This window comes from Pogonomyrmex barbatus, unplaced genomic scaffold (genome assembly GCF_055798465.1).
Source record: "Pogonomyrmex barbatus isolate J1 unplaced genomic scaffold, ASM5579846v1 scaffold1, whole genome shotgun sequence".
Lineage (NCBI taxonomy): Eukaryota > Metazoa > Arthropoda > Insecta > Hymenoptera > Formicidae > Pogonomyrmex > Pogonomyrmex barbatus.
The window spans coordinates 28284707-28301924 of NW_028297098.1; the positions used below are offsets into that span (position 1 = coordinate 28284707).

Consider the following 17218-nt stretch of genomic DNA (forward strand, 5'->3'; position numbering starts at 1 on the left):
CATTAATTAAAAGATATATTTCTTTGGCAAAAGACGAAAAATTGTCTAAATTTTGACTTGAAAATTTTTAATTAAATTGAAATGCAGAGCCCCCGGATTTTCCACGGAATCTTCACGTAATCGAAAAAGGGAGTCGTCACATTAATCTAGGTTGGACGACCAGTCAAGACGGAAACAGTCCGATTACGCAGTACATAATCGAGTACAAAACCGAATCAGGTAAGTAATCATTTTACGTAATTATGTAAAAAGAATTTATTACATCAAACTTCCAAAGTTTAATATTACATTTAGGAGAACGTTATAATAAGAAAGAATATTTCTAAAATTGATAAATATATTATAAAAATAGCTTGATAAAAATTTATGCATCTTGCATATTCCAATTCTAGATTGTCAGTCGCAAATTGTAAATAGCAGATATATTAACTCCTGGAAATTTAATAATAATCCGATATATTAGAGGTTAGAACGATAATCTGATATATCATATATAAATGACAATGCATTGACCGGTTTAAATTTAGTGCAGCAGCTTCATTTTGATTGACATTTTCGGTCGTTAACCCACGATAATAAATCACCGCAAGATGATCGTTCGAATTTTGCAGAGGTATGGCACGACCACACGTTCCATACGACAGTACCGGGGACACGTGCTCGCGGCCACGTGAGCGGTTTGCGTCCTGCGGTAACTTACCAGTTCCGGATGTACGCGGACAACGAATTGGGTCGGAGTCAAGCGAGCGACGTAGGTATCGGGATGCAAGTCCCGAACATTTACAAGTCAAATCTCACCCTGGTCGGATCATCGTTTGATCATCGTTTCCTCGCCGACCGGTCACGTTCTGACTCTCTTCGCTCTGCGAGAATTAAAACAACCCTGGGCACACCTGGGTGTGTGGACGGAAACGTCCGAGCCCGATCGATATTCTCACGCGCTCGTAAAAAAAAGCCATCTCATCCCGAAACGAATCTCTCTCGCCGACGCCTCTCGACGGATGTTCAGCCGCATCGTTGGCCTGGATTTAAATTGCATCGCGTTACCTTTCCGGCCGTATCGACCCCTCTCGCGTTTCTTTTTTTTTTTCTTCCACGGGAAAGAATTCGCTTGCGCGTTTAAGAATGCAGTCTACGTAACATCCATCGCGATGCTTTGAAGTGAAATATCAAGGGTGCATCTAGTCGGATTCGTTTCCGTTTCCGCGAGTTCTCTGCAACTCGCGAGCTGCCTCTTTGACGTATTTTCTTAAACATCGACGTGACGCTGATAGTCGGATTTTATATTCTGTCATGTGTTTCTTTTAAGCGATTTTTTCGTGTCAGTTTTACGACGGAATCGAGTCGCTTTTGTTTTATAATTTAAATTCGAATGAAAACTACGAAAAAAAAAAAAAATACTTAGAAAGTTCAGTTGCAATTAACAAAAAAGAAAGAGCACAGAGGGTTTATATTCGCCAGAGGGTTTCCAAAAAAGATTCTATGGGGTTTACAGATTTTAGAGGCGACGACAGAGGGGGAGAAGCCAGGTGGACCGCCGCGAAATCTCAAAGTAGACCCGATCAGCTCGACCGAGTTCAACGTCACCTGGGATCCGCCCGATCATGATTTATGGAACGGCGAGATACTCGGTTATCATGTCGGCTACAAGGAACACAGGTAACACGACCGAAAATAGCATCGTTATTTTAATGACGCGCCCCGACAGATAGAGGTTTGTTTTCTCACTCGCGCGCACACGTACATACGCACACGGAAGCCCCAACTTCCTGGATTTCGCCCACAGAGCTGATACTGTAGAATTCACGCGCCATTAATAAACGCCGAGCTATCTCGGGGTCAGTTATTTATCCGCCCGGGGCAACGCTGACAAATCTCCGAAAAAACTATAGGCTTTTTTACAGCTGCATTTTGTTGTATCATTTCAGTGTGCTATTTTTATTACAAACTAGATAGGTGTATCGATATCAACTTTTTTTTAAAATTTCTGAAATGCTAATCACGATTAAATTCTATCGATTTGCCTAAATTTTATTTTATGTAGTGACATGTATTTCTACTTTTTATTTTTTCTTCTTTTGTTGTTAAATTTTGAATTTACTATGAATCAATCTTCACTTATTTCTCTTCATTTTAAATAAATCGCGTATTCTTAAAATAATTATTTGAGATTTTATTTTAATTATATGAGAATATCTTTTTACTCAATTTCTCAATTTATTTATTTTATCTTGACTTATTTGACTTATCTTGATTTATTTTATCTTTTCTTAGAATTCTATTTTAAGTTTATCTCGTTAGTTTCTGCCTTTCTGTGCCATGCACGTAAATCCATATTATCCCTACATTTTTCACCGTAATTTAATACCAAGTTCGCGGCCCAAACTTTGCTCAAAGTTTGAGGTTAAAAGGAGACACTTGACACCCTTTTGGCAAACTAATTAATCACACAAGCCAGGTGTAACGAACACTCTCACAAAATTCACAGGATGGGAGCGGAGCAGTACACGTATAAAACCGTGGAGAGACGGATCTCGACGGCGAGCGTCGCTCTGGGTTTGGCAAGAACGTCGATGCCTGGACGTCAATATCACTTGACGAACTTGAAGAAGTACACGCGTTACAGCGTGGTCGTTCAAGCGTTCAACGCCCTCGGACCTGGTCCCATGACGCAGGAAGTTACGACTTCGACACTCGAGGACGGTAAGCGATTATCTAAAAAAGCCCCGCAGGTCGATATTTATTTTCCAACACTTGTTTAACACACAGAAGATTTTCTAATCGAAAATCCGGAATATCGGAGAAGAGGACGGCACATTCTTCGCTTTGAATATTAGATAAAACTAAAAGTCAACTATGAATGTCACTTTCAAGTCAATTTGTTATACCGATGGATGAATTTTTTTTTTCCAGATATACATAAATTGACACACTTATCTTATCCTAACCGTTTTACAGATCGGACGCGAATGTGAATTAATGTATTCGGTGCGCTTGATTGACGTGCATAGGAAAGCGAGGCACTCGTCTAGACGTGTCTATTTTCGCGTTGGATTTGGGTCTCGACCTGAGGAGTCTTCAAAAATTCATGAGGAGAATAATATTCGCGCCTTCTCGCGAGCCTATCAGGAATTCCGCCATGAATACGCCGACCGCGGCCGCACGGCTTCCGAGATAAATAATAAATTCAGATGCAGCGCCCGCTCTCTCAAATAACTTCTTTAATCCTATCCCCGCCGGATGGCGGAGTCGACGAAACTTCCAAGTGCACTTCGATATTTTCGATCACGGAGGGGAAGAAGGGAGGGCGGCAAATATCTTTCCTACCCGCGACTCGCGACGGCGTCTTTAAAGACTTACCACCCGAACCCGTTCCTGAAATATTCCGCGCGAAATAGTCACGTTGCTCTCGAATACACGATGAATATCGACATTTTAAATGCAATACAAATTTTACGAACCGAGACATTCATATTTCTCAAATTATTGCAATCATAAAAATACTTTCAATCCGTCAGCGTCATAGTTTTCAATCCAATTAATGTTTGGATGAATATCTATGCGAATTAAAAGTCTAAAAGCCAATAATGTTTTAATGTTATTTTCGCTCTTATTTTACATGTTAAAACATTACAATTTGTCAATGTTTGACATAACAACAAAAAATTTTAAACAGTACGATGTAATATGCCAAGCTAAGTTTCAATTTTCCAAGCAAAAATTTTGTTTTTAAATAATTTATAAATATTAAGTAACAAAACTATATAACTTCAATAGGAGACATTTAAAAAAAATGTGATGGATTATTTCGCAGACTTTTTGAATAAAAAGTTTTGAATTTCCCTAGTTCCGAGCAGTCCTCCGCAAGACGTGCGTTGTACCGCGCTCTCATCAACGTCCTTACAAGTCTCCTGGGATTCTCCACCCGAACCCAGCATGAACGGAGTTCCGAACGGTTACAAGGTCATGTGGGAGAATATGGACGCGCTGGTGGAGTCCGTGAAGCCGGAAATGAAGATCACCACCGCTCTGACGATGGTGATCCACGGCCTGGAGAAGTACACCAACTATTCGGTTCAAGTCCTGGCGTCCACCAGAGCCGGCGACGGTGTCGTCTCGTCGCCGCTTTATTGCGTAACCGAAGAGGACTTACCGGAAGTGCCGGCTGGCGTCAAGGCGGTTGCCAGCTCGGCTACATCCATCATCGTCTCCTGGCAACCGCCTCTGAAAAGTAACGGTAACATTACTGCCTACAACGTACATATCCGCGGATTGGGACCGGAAGGCAAGTGGCACAGGAGGGCTCTGCCGCCGTATCAGACTAGCTATCAGGCCGAGGACCTTCACAAGAGGAGTCAATACGAATTCACGATCGCGGCGGTCACCTCGGTCGGCGAGGGCCCGCAGACCCCGTCCATAACGGTTTCACCCTCCAGCGAAGGTAAGAACTCGTCGAGACCATTTTTCATTTTTAAATTAATTCAGAGATTATAATATATGTCATAAATTGTAAACTATTAAACGTAACATTTATACATTTTAAAAATATTCCGTGTCTCTTATTTACACGTTGAAGTGTCGTTTGTGCACTTTCGAATATTCTGAAAAGATTTTACGAAAGCGCGATAGTAGTTCGTAACGTTGGTACATTGCAAAATATGCAACTCCGCTCTGTCGTAGAAACTTGGAGTTCTCGGAGTTGCCTTTCGGCGTACAAATTGGACTAGTTGCGAAAGTTACATTTCGGAGTTCGCTCGCCCGTATCGTATAAACATCCGTTTTCTCGGGCTAAACGAATTGTCTACAGTCGGGGCCGCTAACCGTTAGCGTTATACCTATGTTTGTTAATGAGCCGCGCTCACTTTTTATTTTCTCCTCGACCTCGAAAGTCTTCGTGAACTCTCTTTCCACCACGAACTTTAAATCTTTCCCATCAGGAGATACTTTCTCCCGAGTTTGTTCCGCGCGGTTGATAAAAGCTAACTTAAATGACCTGCGATTATCGCGTCGCGAGTATACCCCGATAAAGGATTCGCTCGACTCTACTCTATTACAGTCCGTGCCGCTATATACTCCTTCGGCACAACACTTGTCGTACCGTGGAAACAAGATGTGACGCTGCCTTGTCAAAGCGTGGGCAAACCCGACCCTACGGTTATCTGGAAGCAATGGGGTCAGATAGTCAAATCATCCGCGAGGGTGTCCCTCCATCTCGATGGATCCTTGCAGATCATTGAGCTTCACAGGGAGGATAGCGGAAATTACACTTGCTTCGTGGAGAATCGCCATGGCTCCGATCAAATAACTCATCGTTTAACCGTGCAAGGTAAACGCAGGTTGCATTTTCGTAAAATAATCACGTGAAATTTAGTATATATATATATATAATCTTTTTTGTTCCTATTTTATTTTATAGGCTAATCGATTATGTATATAATGAAAGATTAATTAAATAGAATCGAATTAGCCACGGAAAAAAATATATAATTAATTTATAATAATAAATATAATAGTAATAATAAATATTATATTAATAATGTTATAAATAATTAATTATATTATAATTGATTTAATTTAAAGTGCTAATATATTGTATTTGTTTGTCATTATTGATTGATTTATTTTATGTATATATATATATATATTCTATTTACCATTATTTCAAGAAGAATTATAAAAAATAAAAATGTCGTAAAGAGCTTCCTCTCGAAGAGCTTTTGAGAAAATATGTACAGTCAAAATATATTACGGGATGTAATTCATAAATCAAATTTTTCTTAGTGCCACCTGCGGCGCCGTTATTACACGCGACCAGCACGAGCAGCAATTCGATCAACGTGCAGTGGAAGAACGGTGACGACGGCGGTTCGCCGATCCGTGGCTACATCTTACACTACAAACGCGAATCCGGCGAGTGGGAGGAGTTCAAAGTGTCGCACAAAGTGAGCAGCTTCGTCCTGTCGCGACTCTGGTGTGGCAACGACTATCAGATGTACCTGACGGCGTTCAATCGCATCGGCATGGGCAGACCCAGCGAAATTGTTAAGGCGACCACTAAGGGCTCGAAGCCGGATGATTCGCCCGGAACCGGCGACAAATTCGTCACGGTCAATGTTTCGTGGATCACCTTGCATCTCAACATATGGAACGACGGGGGATGCCCTATAACTTTCTTCGAGCTCGAATACAGAAAGAACGGCGAGAGCATCTGGACGCTGGTTTCGAATAATATAGAGGTATGAACAAAATATTATTTTGATAAATACAGCGCATTGTAAGACAATAAAAGGCGATTTGGCCTTCCTTAAATAAAAATTGAATAATCTTTCAATACACTAAATATTATCTATTAGAATTTTTTAAAATAAATTTTAACTATAATTAGCTGAAAATTATGATTGATTGATTATTTTTGTAATGTAATCTATGAAAAGACTTTTATAGTCCCTTGCAATTTGGAAATTATTGATATTTTGGCTATGAAAAAGTAAATCTTCAAAAAATTTGTTATTATAAAATTACGCGAGAAATAAAATGCTCCATATATAAATTTTATTACTAAAAAAAAGTTTATATAAATAGTTTTATATAGATAGTTATATAGACAGTTATTTATACAGATAGTTATATAAATTTTTTTCACAAGACAGATGATTCCGCAAAGTTTTTAAGAATTTATTACTATAGCTGTTATTACTATAGATATTGATATCATTTTTTAAAAAATAATTTAATATTTTACATACATATGTTGCGAAATTGCACATGATTTGTATGTGTTGTGCAGGTGCAAAAGACATACACTCTAAGCGAATTACAACCAGGGACCACTTATGACATCCGCATAAGGGCCCACAACAATGCCGGCTCGTCAGTCGCCGAGTACAAGATAACGACGTTGCAACCACACATTAGCACGACCATGTCCGCCATTGAGATCGATCATTACATTCCCCAGCACACCTCCGTGTACTCGGATCTAAAGCTCATCGTACCTCTGGTGCTAAGTTCATTCGCGGTCATCGCCGCGGCCGGTGCTGTCTTCTACTGCTTCCGCAAACGTTAGTCCTATGTCATATAGAATTTTTTAAGGCTAAATATATGCAACTTAAAAACAATCATTTATTAACTTGTTTATATAAGTCGTAAATAAAAAAAATTATCTTCAATCGATATAATAAATAAGCATTGAAATAAATGAACAAACGTGTTTGTCTATGAAATAAATAACACTAAGTAAAATTAAAATAGAATAGATGGAATCGGATAAATAATGCAATGTTTGAGAATTCATTGGTTTAATTTTGAAATTACAGTTGTTATATTTAATTACAGGTCCGTTTATGGGCGACATTGGGAGTTTGCACGATGCGCAAACCGCGGCCGCCTTAGACAATAAGCAGAACATGGAGCAGCGCGAGCAGTATTACGCCACCGTGCGTAAGCCTCTACGATCACCGATACACGAGATGGCCACCCTCGAAAAAATACCAGGTGAGATGAACAGACCAGCTCGCGTCGGAAGAGATATCCGTTCTTTCCGCTAAAAAAAAAAAAAAAAATGCCAGTGATCAACAGACAAACACGGAAACAGGATTCTTTTTTCTCTTTCTCTCTCTCTCTCTCTCTCTCTCTCTCTCTCTCTCCTACTGTTCCTCATTCTCTCTCTTTGTCTCTGCGGAGAAATCGAGATCGCGCGAGGGGCAAACGATTGCGGCCCGGAAGTCACTATTAACGAATCGCCATTAAACATGCTTGTAGAATATTCGGAAGATATCTACCCATACGCCACGTTCCAGCTGGAGGAAAGCGTTCCTGCAGGAGGCGACAGCCGCTGCAATTCTGCCGCGCCTCTTCAGACCTTTGTCTATCACGACCCTCGTCTCTCCACCGCCGATACCCTTCAGTTACGAGAGGTATCGTCCGCCGAATCTGTCGTTGTTAGAATCGCCCGCTTCTCGCCGCACGTTTTCTATTTTCCCGTGCAATTTCGACCGCGTAACACACATTCTACCTTTCTTATCTCTAATTCTAACTTCACAATTTGTTCTTTCGACTTCTCTCTTGCGAAACTGAAAATACGAATACTTTGTCCGATTTAATTAGTATATATAATTCACGCGTAACGTTTTTCTCTCAGTAAAATGAGTTCGACTCGAAAGAAATCGTGATCCTTGAATTCTTTTAAATTTCTCTCTTTAAATGTGCCTCGCTTATCTTTAGAAATCCGGACTTTTTGTAATTTATAATCGTTCTTTTGCACGATCGATTTCGTCGTGATGCGACAAGATTCGGGATTCTACAATGATACAGTCGATTTTAGATCGCTAAAATGTGCGGGGAAGAAACGCGCGAGCATGATGATCTATCATCGCTTTTATCATTCACTCTCATAACATCCCCGGCTTACGTTACACCTGCGATAATTGCATGCGCACCCAAATCACAGCAGTGCACCGAGATCACCTTCTCCTCGCAAGTCGGAAACCCTTTAGCGATTTCCTGTGCGATTATTTAGGTCACTTACACTCGCATGCTTGATGTGAGTATCTCAAATTTCGCGTCTCGCGAAATGCGACGCGTTACTGCAAATTTTAATTCGCGCACGCAGATTTCTCTGATCGTCCTTATTTTCGATGGCTAAAAAAAAATCGCGATCAAGTGAGTATTATTGCAAGTTACATCGCTGCTGGTCCCATCGTTTCGCAACTGTCCTGAGGCGGCTCGCGAATCGAGGAGTTGAAGTATTGATTAGAGCAGACTAGACCCACCGAACGCTGTTCGCCATTTACGCATTTGCATCGCAGTCGCCGAGTTTCAGCGTAGCTTTGCTAGCTGTAGCATAAAAACTCTCTCATGATTCATTCGCATCGCTCCCGCGATTCCTAGTTCGGCGAAGTAGAATAGAATTTTTGTAGAGACATGGTGACAAAGTCCATTCCTCCATTATGTAAAGAATTCAACAAAATGTACATCTCACGACTGTTATCTCGAAATAATTTTGTTACACATAGAAAAAAAGCAATCAGCTTTGTACATTTTTTATTAACAATAATTGAAACATGTCTCTGAAAGCTGATCTTGATGCATGATAATAAACAATATCTCGGTTCCTGTAAAAAGTTGATTGTCAGAGGTCACAAGAGAAATTTATTCTCGTAAGATTAAATATGCATGAATCTCGTCTTTGTCGTAAGAAGAATACATTTAAGGATACTCAGATCTCGTGAAAGTAGGAATTTACATTTTTACAAAAGAATATTCGATTTTTCTTTTAATTCGCAACCAGGAATTGTCCGGTTGATTTAGCGAATTATCGTTAAACATCGTTCTGTCTCGCTGTTGACTCGCTCCCTTGAATACGCGCCGCGGTCTCGAGCAGATAAATTATCGGTCCTGTCAGACGGAAGTCACGATTCTTGACGACGGTTTCTCTGCTCTAATCTTGAGATCGCTTCTCCGCCGAGGGGATCGGTGACACGGCGTGATGCGCGATGCGCGGTGTGCCATCTCATGGAAACCAATTCCGTCTGATTGCAGTCGGATTGCAACCGGTACACTAAGGTGCGCGGAGGCCGTTCGTCCTCTGCGCCGTTGCACAAAGCGCACAAGGTCAGTCAGGGCAAGTCCGAGTCGGAGGAGTACGACACCCTGGGCTCGGACAGCGACACGGAAGTCGGGACCAGCAGCCGAACCGAGTCTTCCAATCACCTCGTCGATTCGCACCACTCGGCATCTGCGGCCGACTCGCGCGTCCACAGTATGCAATATTTTCACCTCTCTCTCTGTCTCTCTCTCTCTCTATCTCTGTCTCTATCTAGTTTTCTCTTTTTTGTTGTTTGTTTTTCTCTCTATCTCTCTTCTCCTCAGGAGTGTAGCAGTAGGATAGAAGAAAGCTAAAAAATTCTGTCTTTTTTTTTTTTTTTTTTTTTTAATTCTTTTTTCGATGCATTCTCGCTGGAGGCAAAATCCTTGTCGCTTCTAGATTCGAAATTCCTACGTTACGCACCAATTTCGCTGCAAGGACCTCGCTGCTTATAAGTTGCCATCGATATCATGAAATCTTGAAATTCGAGGGCCACGGTAACGCGTGCACGTTATTTGTTTTCCCGACGCACAATGTGTCTATTTCCAATCTTGCTTGTTGCACGAATTAACCATTATGCGTCGCGCAATGTAGATATACAACGAAATGTTCATCGCGAAGTCGCGAGAGCACTGCGATTTATATTTGGTGAATTAAAAGTAAGAGACAAACGTTTGCTTACAGACTTCCTGTACCATGGACCAGAATCTAGCACGTCTACAGAACCCTCACCGATTTTTGAGAGAAAATCGTTTCCTGGAAGGGGAAGACCCAAGTAAGCTAATCGCCAGTCGATAATTAATTCCCTTAATCCTCTTGAATTTTTAAACTAATAATTCCTTTAAACATCTTTGTAAGTCGTTAAATTTGATAGTATATTTAAATTACATAATATATTTAAAACATACACAATGTCTAGATTGATGATTAAATAATTAAATCATGTAGAAATTGAGTTAAATATCGCGTCTCCTAGATTTTAAATCAAATCTGTTCCACGCATAAAATGAGGTACAAGATAAAGGAAGGTCTGTTTGCATTTAGGATGTTACAGCTGGCGCGTCATACCAGCGAGGAGGCCCGTGCCAACTTCGGGCCAATCGCCGGGTCTGGCCATCCCAAGCACCAGTCGGGCAATACCTATGCCAATCGGGACCAGGAGCGTGACGGATCAGGAAACCTGTTCGTCCCCAAGCTGGACCCACCCTCGGGCTTCTCCGACGCGTTTGAGCTAAGCGAGGCCGAGTGCGACTTCGATCGCGGTCACAACAGCCAACGAAATGTCCGTGACTTCGTAATCGCGGTGTAAATACGTGTAAAAGCCTCCGGACGCGCACGGATATCCCGTAGAATAAAGAGAGAGAGAGAGAGAGAGAGAGAGAGAGAGAGAGAGAAAGAAAAGAAAGATGAGAAATGAAAGGAGTATATAGAGTAAGGAGAAATCGCGCGAAAATTTATGTAAGCCGCGGTCCGTCGTTTTGTTAACGCGAATTGGCGCCTCGCGTCCGATCGCCAGCCACTCCAGTGATAATTCCACGTTGCTCCTTCGTCCTGCTCCCGGCCCACGTCAATGGGAGCGTGTCCTCGACGACGTGCTCCTTAAACAAAGCCAACGTTTACCGGCGGCGAGATCGATCCAACGCGTCAAGATTACTTCTCGGCTTATAATTATATTATAAATAATTTTTACGATCAGGCGGACGATCGCGAGCGAAGTTAAGTTTAACAGAGGGACAGAGAGAGTCTATAAACTGTCGTTTACTGGTTCCGCCTGTGAATGTGGGACCGCGCAAAGTTTTACGCATCGCGTCTCGCACTCGAGCGAAGCGGGTCGAGCTGCCTACATTGTTGTTTGTTCCATACCGTGGCGGAAGGAAGAAAGAAAGAAAGAAAGAAAGAAAGAATAGAACGCGAACGAGGCGTTCCGTCGATTCGTACAAAAACTGCCACATTTTATCTCACGTTCCGTGTGTAATAGTCCTATAGTTAGTTTAAATGGCGGCGCTACACGCGCGATCCACCTCGAATTTCTTCTATCCACGCGACGATCTCCCGACACGCGGGTATCTTTGCCCCCGATTTGCCAAAGCACGCGAACACGCATACGGTCTTCTAATTATTACAATAGCGAAAGTACGACGACTGTAATTAAACTGTAAAATTCTAACGGTAACTGCCATCTCGCTCTACTCGCGAAGCGACCAACGACCGCGAAGAGAAGCTACGATCGAGTGTGTCACCTCGCGAATTGTCCTATGACAATTGTTCCTCAACAGGGGACACTTAAACATGCATATCGAAGCGAGCAATACGCGACTTCCGAGCGTTTCCCTTGTCTTCCAGAATCACATTCGGACACGATTCGATCGAGCATTCATTCATAACGCTAATCGAAACGCGCCATCGATCTTCCGTGAAGTATCGTTTAAGTAAGTCGAGAAAGTACCGCGATCATTCGTCGTTGTCGTCAGTGTCGTTTTAACTTATCCGCGAGAGACCGAACGAAGCATCGTAGTTCAAGTTTACGCTCGACATCCGTGGTCAGCGACGATCGCGGAGAATTTACGACGTGAACGAAGGAGGGATTGTCGTCCGCGAAGAAGAAGAAGAAGAAGAAGAAGAAGCGTGACGAACGTGACGAATGTCGAGCGTAAACCTGGTCCTAGTAGACGAGTTACCACGTAGTATTAAACGTTTAACAGCCGAACGTAATGTCTGTAAGCTGTCTATTACTACTGTACCCGATGTACACCTCGCTCATTACAAACTGCCACATCATTGCCATCCGAAAACCCAGCCCTTCCCCTTCCCGACAGGAAAAAAAGAAGAAACGAAGAGGAGGATACCGAAGAGAAAGCGCGATGCCAGTCTGCGTCGATTAACGATCGACGGACCCCCGAAGACGATGATGATAATGATGATAATGATGATGATAATGATGTGAGAAATTATTAAGATACATGGAAAAAAAAAAGTACTGTTTCGCGAGTGTCATCGCAGCCTCCGTGATACTACGTGTTGCCATCGAATCAGTTTCGCCGATCCGTTGGCTGGGTTTACCGTTCACTCTCGGTCGGGTGACGATAATTTTTCGATCAGCCGGTTTAAGTCCCCGTATCCTCTCCCTGTTATTTCGACTCTCGAGTCATTCGCACGAGGTGGAGGAAAGCGAAAGGAGTCGCCCTGTTGATGATATATCGTCTATCTTTACGAAACACGAAATGATTTACCACGAAATTCGTACGATTGTGTTTTAGACGACTTTAGATTGTTTATATTCTATTTACTTTGTAAAATATACAACACTAATTCCATATTGGAAACGTGCTCGTCTTGTGCCTGTGTGTTTTTTATCCGTCCTTTATCCGTCTGTTTCCCCGTTCGCCCATTTAATAAAGTCTTAATCATACATATTTTATGGCAAGTCAGTCGTAAAAGAATAGGACAATACAGCTTTGCGATATTAAAAATGGTTTTTTTCTTCGCAAGTTATTTCTTTGCGATGTTGATTTATGTTTACGGTTTATTATATGTATTTATTTTTGTTATTGCAGAGACGACGTATTTTAATAATTAAAATTAATTTTAATTTTTTTTATTATAGAGAACTTGTCTTTAAAGGATATAAAGAAAATTATAATATATTTATTTTGAATCTGCATACCAGTGCATATAAATGGAAACGAGTATATTAATTTCACAAGTGATATTAAACTGAATCTAGAGCAAGCAAACAAGTATGAAAAAAGTATGAAAAAGTATGAACAAAAGTTATTTACGAAGTTTATCTCGAAATTATTTTATCATCTCTTTGATGATCCATTTTTTATTTAGCGAAACAAAACAAAATTTGTTACTTTATTTGTAAACAGTGAAATGTGATCAAAAGCAATTATTATCTATTTCTATAATTCTTTTCCGATATTCTTTTCTTTGAAGTAATTTTAACTATATGCAATTGTAGGCAATTTAATATATTGTATAAACAAATTCTTATTCATTGATTACTTAAAAAGATTAAATTAAATTAAATTATTGTGTATTTGTGTGTAAAAAGATCATCCTTTTCGACGGTGTAACCAACGATCGATTAGTCTTGAGAGGATATTCAGCCACGCAATCCTCTCAATTCGTACAGATCTCTGGGTACGTCTATGTGTACATACGTATATTTGTGTGTGTGTGTGTGTGTGAGTGTGCATGTTAAAATACACACTGCAAGGGTGGAACAGTCCATCCGGGCATGCGCCAGGCTTCCTCTCCCTTCAGGTACTATGAGCGGTGGTGTCTACGGCGGTGGTAAGTACGGGTCCGCGCTCTATAATTATTTCGACTAGAAAAAGGACACGTTTATATGTAACATTAATTACGCGTGGTCGTCCGTGATTGTTACGCCAGACGAGGTAGGTGCTATCATCTTCGACGTCGGACACCAAAGCCTCCGCGTGGGATATGGCGGCGAGGACACGCCGAAGGCCGAGATCCCGACGACTCTCGGGGTGTGGGAGGAAACCGCAGACCCCGCCGGGATCGACTGTAACAACGTCACCAGGAAGCACTACAACATCGACGTCACGGCTATCCAAGTACGAAAGAAGGGTACGCCATCACGTTTTATTTCCAATGTTAGATTTAATGAGAAAAATCTGTTAATTATCAAATATAATGCGATATGTTGAACTAAGAAGACATGACTTGCTTTATTTTATGTTATGTATTTATTTATTTGTATACGTAACAAAATAAAGTAGAAAAATCTTCTCTTTTCTTAATTTTCATGTAATTTTCATATCGATCGGAAAGGCAATGACTTTAAAAAGTAAAAAGATAAATAAACAGTGTAAAATTGTTTCTTACGAGATTTATTATGAAAAAATCGATTTTAAATATTTTTCTGAGATTTGACTATATCACTTAATTCAATTTTATTATTAGACTATTTTTATTGCGTTTATAGTTACGAACGTTGCCAGTATATCATAATTTACTTTACTTGACATAAAATATTTTTAGTTCCTATTGTCGATGCAGATGCAGTCATCAAGAATACATAGATTCCAATCGTCTTGTTCCATAGATTCTCCTAATTCACATATGATTCTTTGAAATCATTTTTTAACGTGATCGTTTTTCTCGAAATAACTGAAATGAGGAAGACAGAAATCCACAGAATATATATAACAATGAAACAAATATATATATATATATATATATATATATATATATATATATATTTTCATAATATTAGAAAATATAAGCGTATTTTATCTCGGGTTAGATATGGAGATAGTGAGCCTAATGAAGGACGGCATGATCGAAGACTGGGATATGTTCGAGCGGCTGACCGAGTACACGTACAAGCAACGATTGCACGCCTTAGCCGAGCACCATCCGATCCTGATGACCGAGTGTCCTTGGAACACCAGATTGAAGCGTGAAAAGCTGCTGGAGCTGATGTTCGAGAAGTTCAACGTGCCGGCCATGTACATCTGTAAGAACGCCGTGCTGGCGGCTTATGCGAACGGCAGGTCCACGGCGATGGTCGTGGACAGCGGTGCCACGCACACCAGCGCGGTGCCGGTTCATGACGGTTACGTTATTACCCAGGGGATCGTCAAGAGCCCGTTGGGCGGCGACTTCATCACTATGCAATGCAGACAGTTCTTCGAGGAGAAGGATATCGAGCTGGTGCCCGCCTGTCTCGTCGCTAGCAAAGGTAAATGATGAATCCGCAATGAATGCGATGAATATAAAAGAGATTTAGAGATTATCATTCGACGAATCGACAAGAGAGTAAAAATTTATGTAATAATGCAAAATAGATTGTGCCGTAGTTATACATTTGTTTCTCGTTGGTTCTCGTACTTTGGTTTAATCAAAGTTGAAAACATTTTGGAATGATTTCAAAGATTTCTAATTATTATTATATTTTATTATTTTTCTAATTATTATTTCTTTTTTTTTTTTTTTTAGATGTTGTGCGAGAGAGAGACCCGCCTCGTTGGACGAAACGAGGCGGACCGCAGCCAACTTCGTCTTGGCTAAGTTACATGGTTCGAGAGTTGTTGCAAGACTTCCAGATGAACTGCTTGCAAGTATCGGATAGCCCCTACGACGAAGATGTGGCGAACACTTTGCCTATGAAGCACTATGAATTTCCAACCGGCTACAACGACGACTTTGGGTCTGTGAGGCTTATGATACCCGAAGCTCTCTTCGACCCCAGCAACGTTAAGGGTGTGGGCGCGAGTATCTTGGGAGTTGGTCCTCTAGTCACCACCAGTGTCGGAATGTGCGACATGGACATCAGACCAGTACGTATCTTCGTAAAGTAAATTTATATTACGTATAAATTTAATCGTTCCATTTTAGAATAAATTATTGTTAAATTCTTTAAGACATTCCGAGTCAATTTTTCATAAAAAAAAATTCTATAGAATTTTTAATTGTATTGCTGTATTATTTAAAAAAACGTAACAAGACATATGTAATTCTGTTATAATTAATCCAGTTTACATGTTGCAGAGTCTCTATGGAAGTGTAGTAGTGACCGGTGGCAATTCCTGTCTTCAAGGATTCAGCGAGAGACTGAATCGGGATCTGGCCAGTAAAACGCCGCCAGTAAGCTCGTTTTGTAACATTAATTATTTATTATCAAGTTTTGATTTTAAAAACTTTCGGTTAACTGTGCAATTTGTTTCGCAGAGCATGAGACTGAAAATAATTAGCGCAAACAGCTCGAGTGAGCGACGTTATGGTGCCTGGATTGGCGGCTCGATCCTCAGCTCTTTGGGCTCGTTTCAACAAATGTGGCTGTCTCGTCAAGAGTACGAGGAATCCGGCAAACTCATTTTAGAAAGATGTGCGTAATTCGCAGACAAATTCGAAAATCGCAATATAAAAAACGAATACTAAGTTAAATAAATTTGTTATTTTTCAGCTTTAGTTAATCGCTCTTCAAATATCACAAAAAGTTTCTGAAAGAGATAAACTATGAAAACTCTTTGAAAATTATCTGTTCTTTGAAAAGTTTAAATATCTTTCTGGATATCTTTCTGCGACATTTCTCATACATTATTGCTTGAATAATTATTACGTTCGCAGAAGACTCTTTTATTATTCATCTGATCACAAATACAAAAATCAAATATTTTTCACGAACGGAGTGATTTACGTAATAAATGATGTAATGGCGGTGTATATCGTAACCCGTCCTTGAGCAACAACCATCAAACTCATTCTGAAGCGCCTAAAAATTTAAGGATACTAAACTGTTATTAATAAAAACATAGGTAATGTGCAAAGATTTTTTTAAATCCTGTGAGAAATAATTTTTCATGACAAAGATTCAAAAAAATATTTTCTCGCAACTTTGCGCACCTATAATTAGTAGGAAGTGCGATTAATCAGAAACATTTCGTATAACACATAAATCGTGAGTAAGCAATGTTTAATCGATAATTCGCTTAGACGTCAGTGTTAGACGTATAATATTAACACGCGCGGCTTATAAGAGTACAGTTCCTAATTGCTCCATGAATCTTCCATATACCGTATCTTAAAAGAGAAGAATCACTTCCTGTTAAAACCACGTTCCAGCAAGCTTAAATGGATATAACATAGATCTATGGT

The 17218-nt window shown here is 40.4% G+C and overlaps 2 protein-coding genes across 6 annotated transcripts in view; both read left to right on the plus strand.

The window, feature by feature from the left end:
- The window catches only part of LOC105433342 (cell adhesion molecule Dscam2), a 142765-nt gene extending 131793 nt beyond the window's left edge, over positions 1 to 10972 (plus strand). For 3 of the 4 annotated variants that reach the window (XM_089082702.1, XM_089082696.1, XM_089082716.1), the window contains 13 exons: positions 88 to 219; positions 612 to 751; positions 1496 to 1659; positions 2489 to 2703; positions 3848 to 4441; positions 5057 to 5326; positions 5782 to 6236; positions 6788 to 7061; positions 7336 to 7494; positions 7762 to 7916; positions 9541 to 9760; positions 10271 to 10361; positions 10631 to 10972. In XM_089082702.1, the coding sequence (XP_088938828.1) occupies positions 88 to 219; positions 612 to 751; positions 1496 to 1659; positions 2489 to 2703; positions 3848 to 4441; positions 5057 to 5326; positions 5782 to 6236; positions 6788 to 7061; positions 7336 to 7494; positions 7762 to 7916; positions 9541 to 9760; positions 10271 to 10361; positions 10631 to 10895 (3134 nt within the window). In that variant the 3' untranslated portion in view covers positions 10896 to 10972. The remainder of the gene's footprint in view (positions 1 to 87; positions 220 to 611; positions 752 to 1495; positions 1660 to 2488; positions 2704 to 3847; positions 4442 to 5056; positions 5327 to 5781; positions 6237 to 6787; positions 7062 to 7335; positions 7495 to 7761; positions 7917 to 9540; positions 9761 to 10270; positions 10362 to 10630) is intronic. The other variant, XM_089082711.1, reaches the window with a different exon arrangement.
- Positions 10973 to 13774: 2802 nt separating this feature from the next.
- Positions 13775 to 17214, plus strand: LOC105433341 (actin-like protein 6B). 2 transcript variants are annotated; one of them, XM_089082732.1, is made up of 7 exons: positions 13775 to 13885; positions 13985 to 14185; positions 14865 to 15302; positions 15560 to 15900; positions 16112 to 16207; positions 16292 to 16448; positions 16527 to 17214. In XM_089082732.1, exons 1-7 carry the CDS (start codon positions 13861 to 13863, stop codon positions 16565 to 16567), a joined length of 1299 nt encoding a protein of 432 aa, XP_088938858.1. In that variant the 5' UTR covers positions 13775 to 13860; the 3' UTR covers positions 16568 to 17214. The 2 variants fall into 2 exon arrangements, with proteins under 2 accessions (XP_088938858.1, XP_011646916.2); XM_011648614.3 differs by having other exon boundaries at positions 16292 to 17214.
- Positions 17215 to 17218: the final 4 nt, after the last annotated feature.

Excerpts from the sequence above, each read along its gene's own strand:
- LOC105433341 (XM_089082732.1), top strand. The coding sequence starts at position 13,861 with ATGAGCGGTGGTGTCTACGGCGGTG. Across the intron at positions 14,186-14,864 it reads TATCCAAGTACGAAAGAAGG|ATATGGAGATAGTGAGCCTA; the intron begins GTACGCCATCAC and ends ATCTCGGGTTAG. Across the intron at positions 16,208-16,291 it reads TGGCCAGTAAAACGCCGCCA|AGCATGAGACTGAAAATAAT; the intron begins GTAAGCTCGTTT and ends TTTGTTTCGCAG.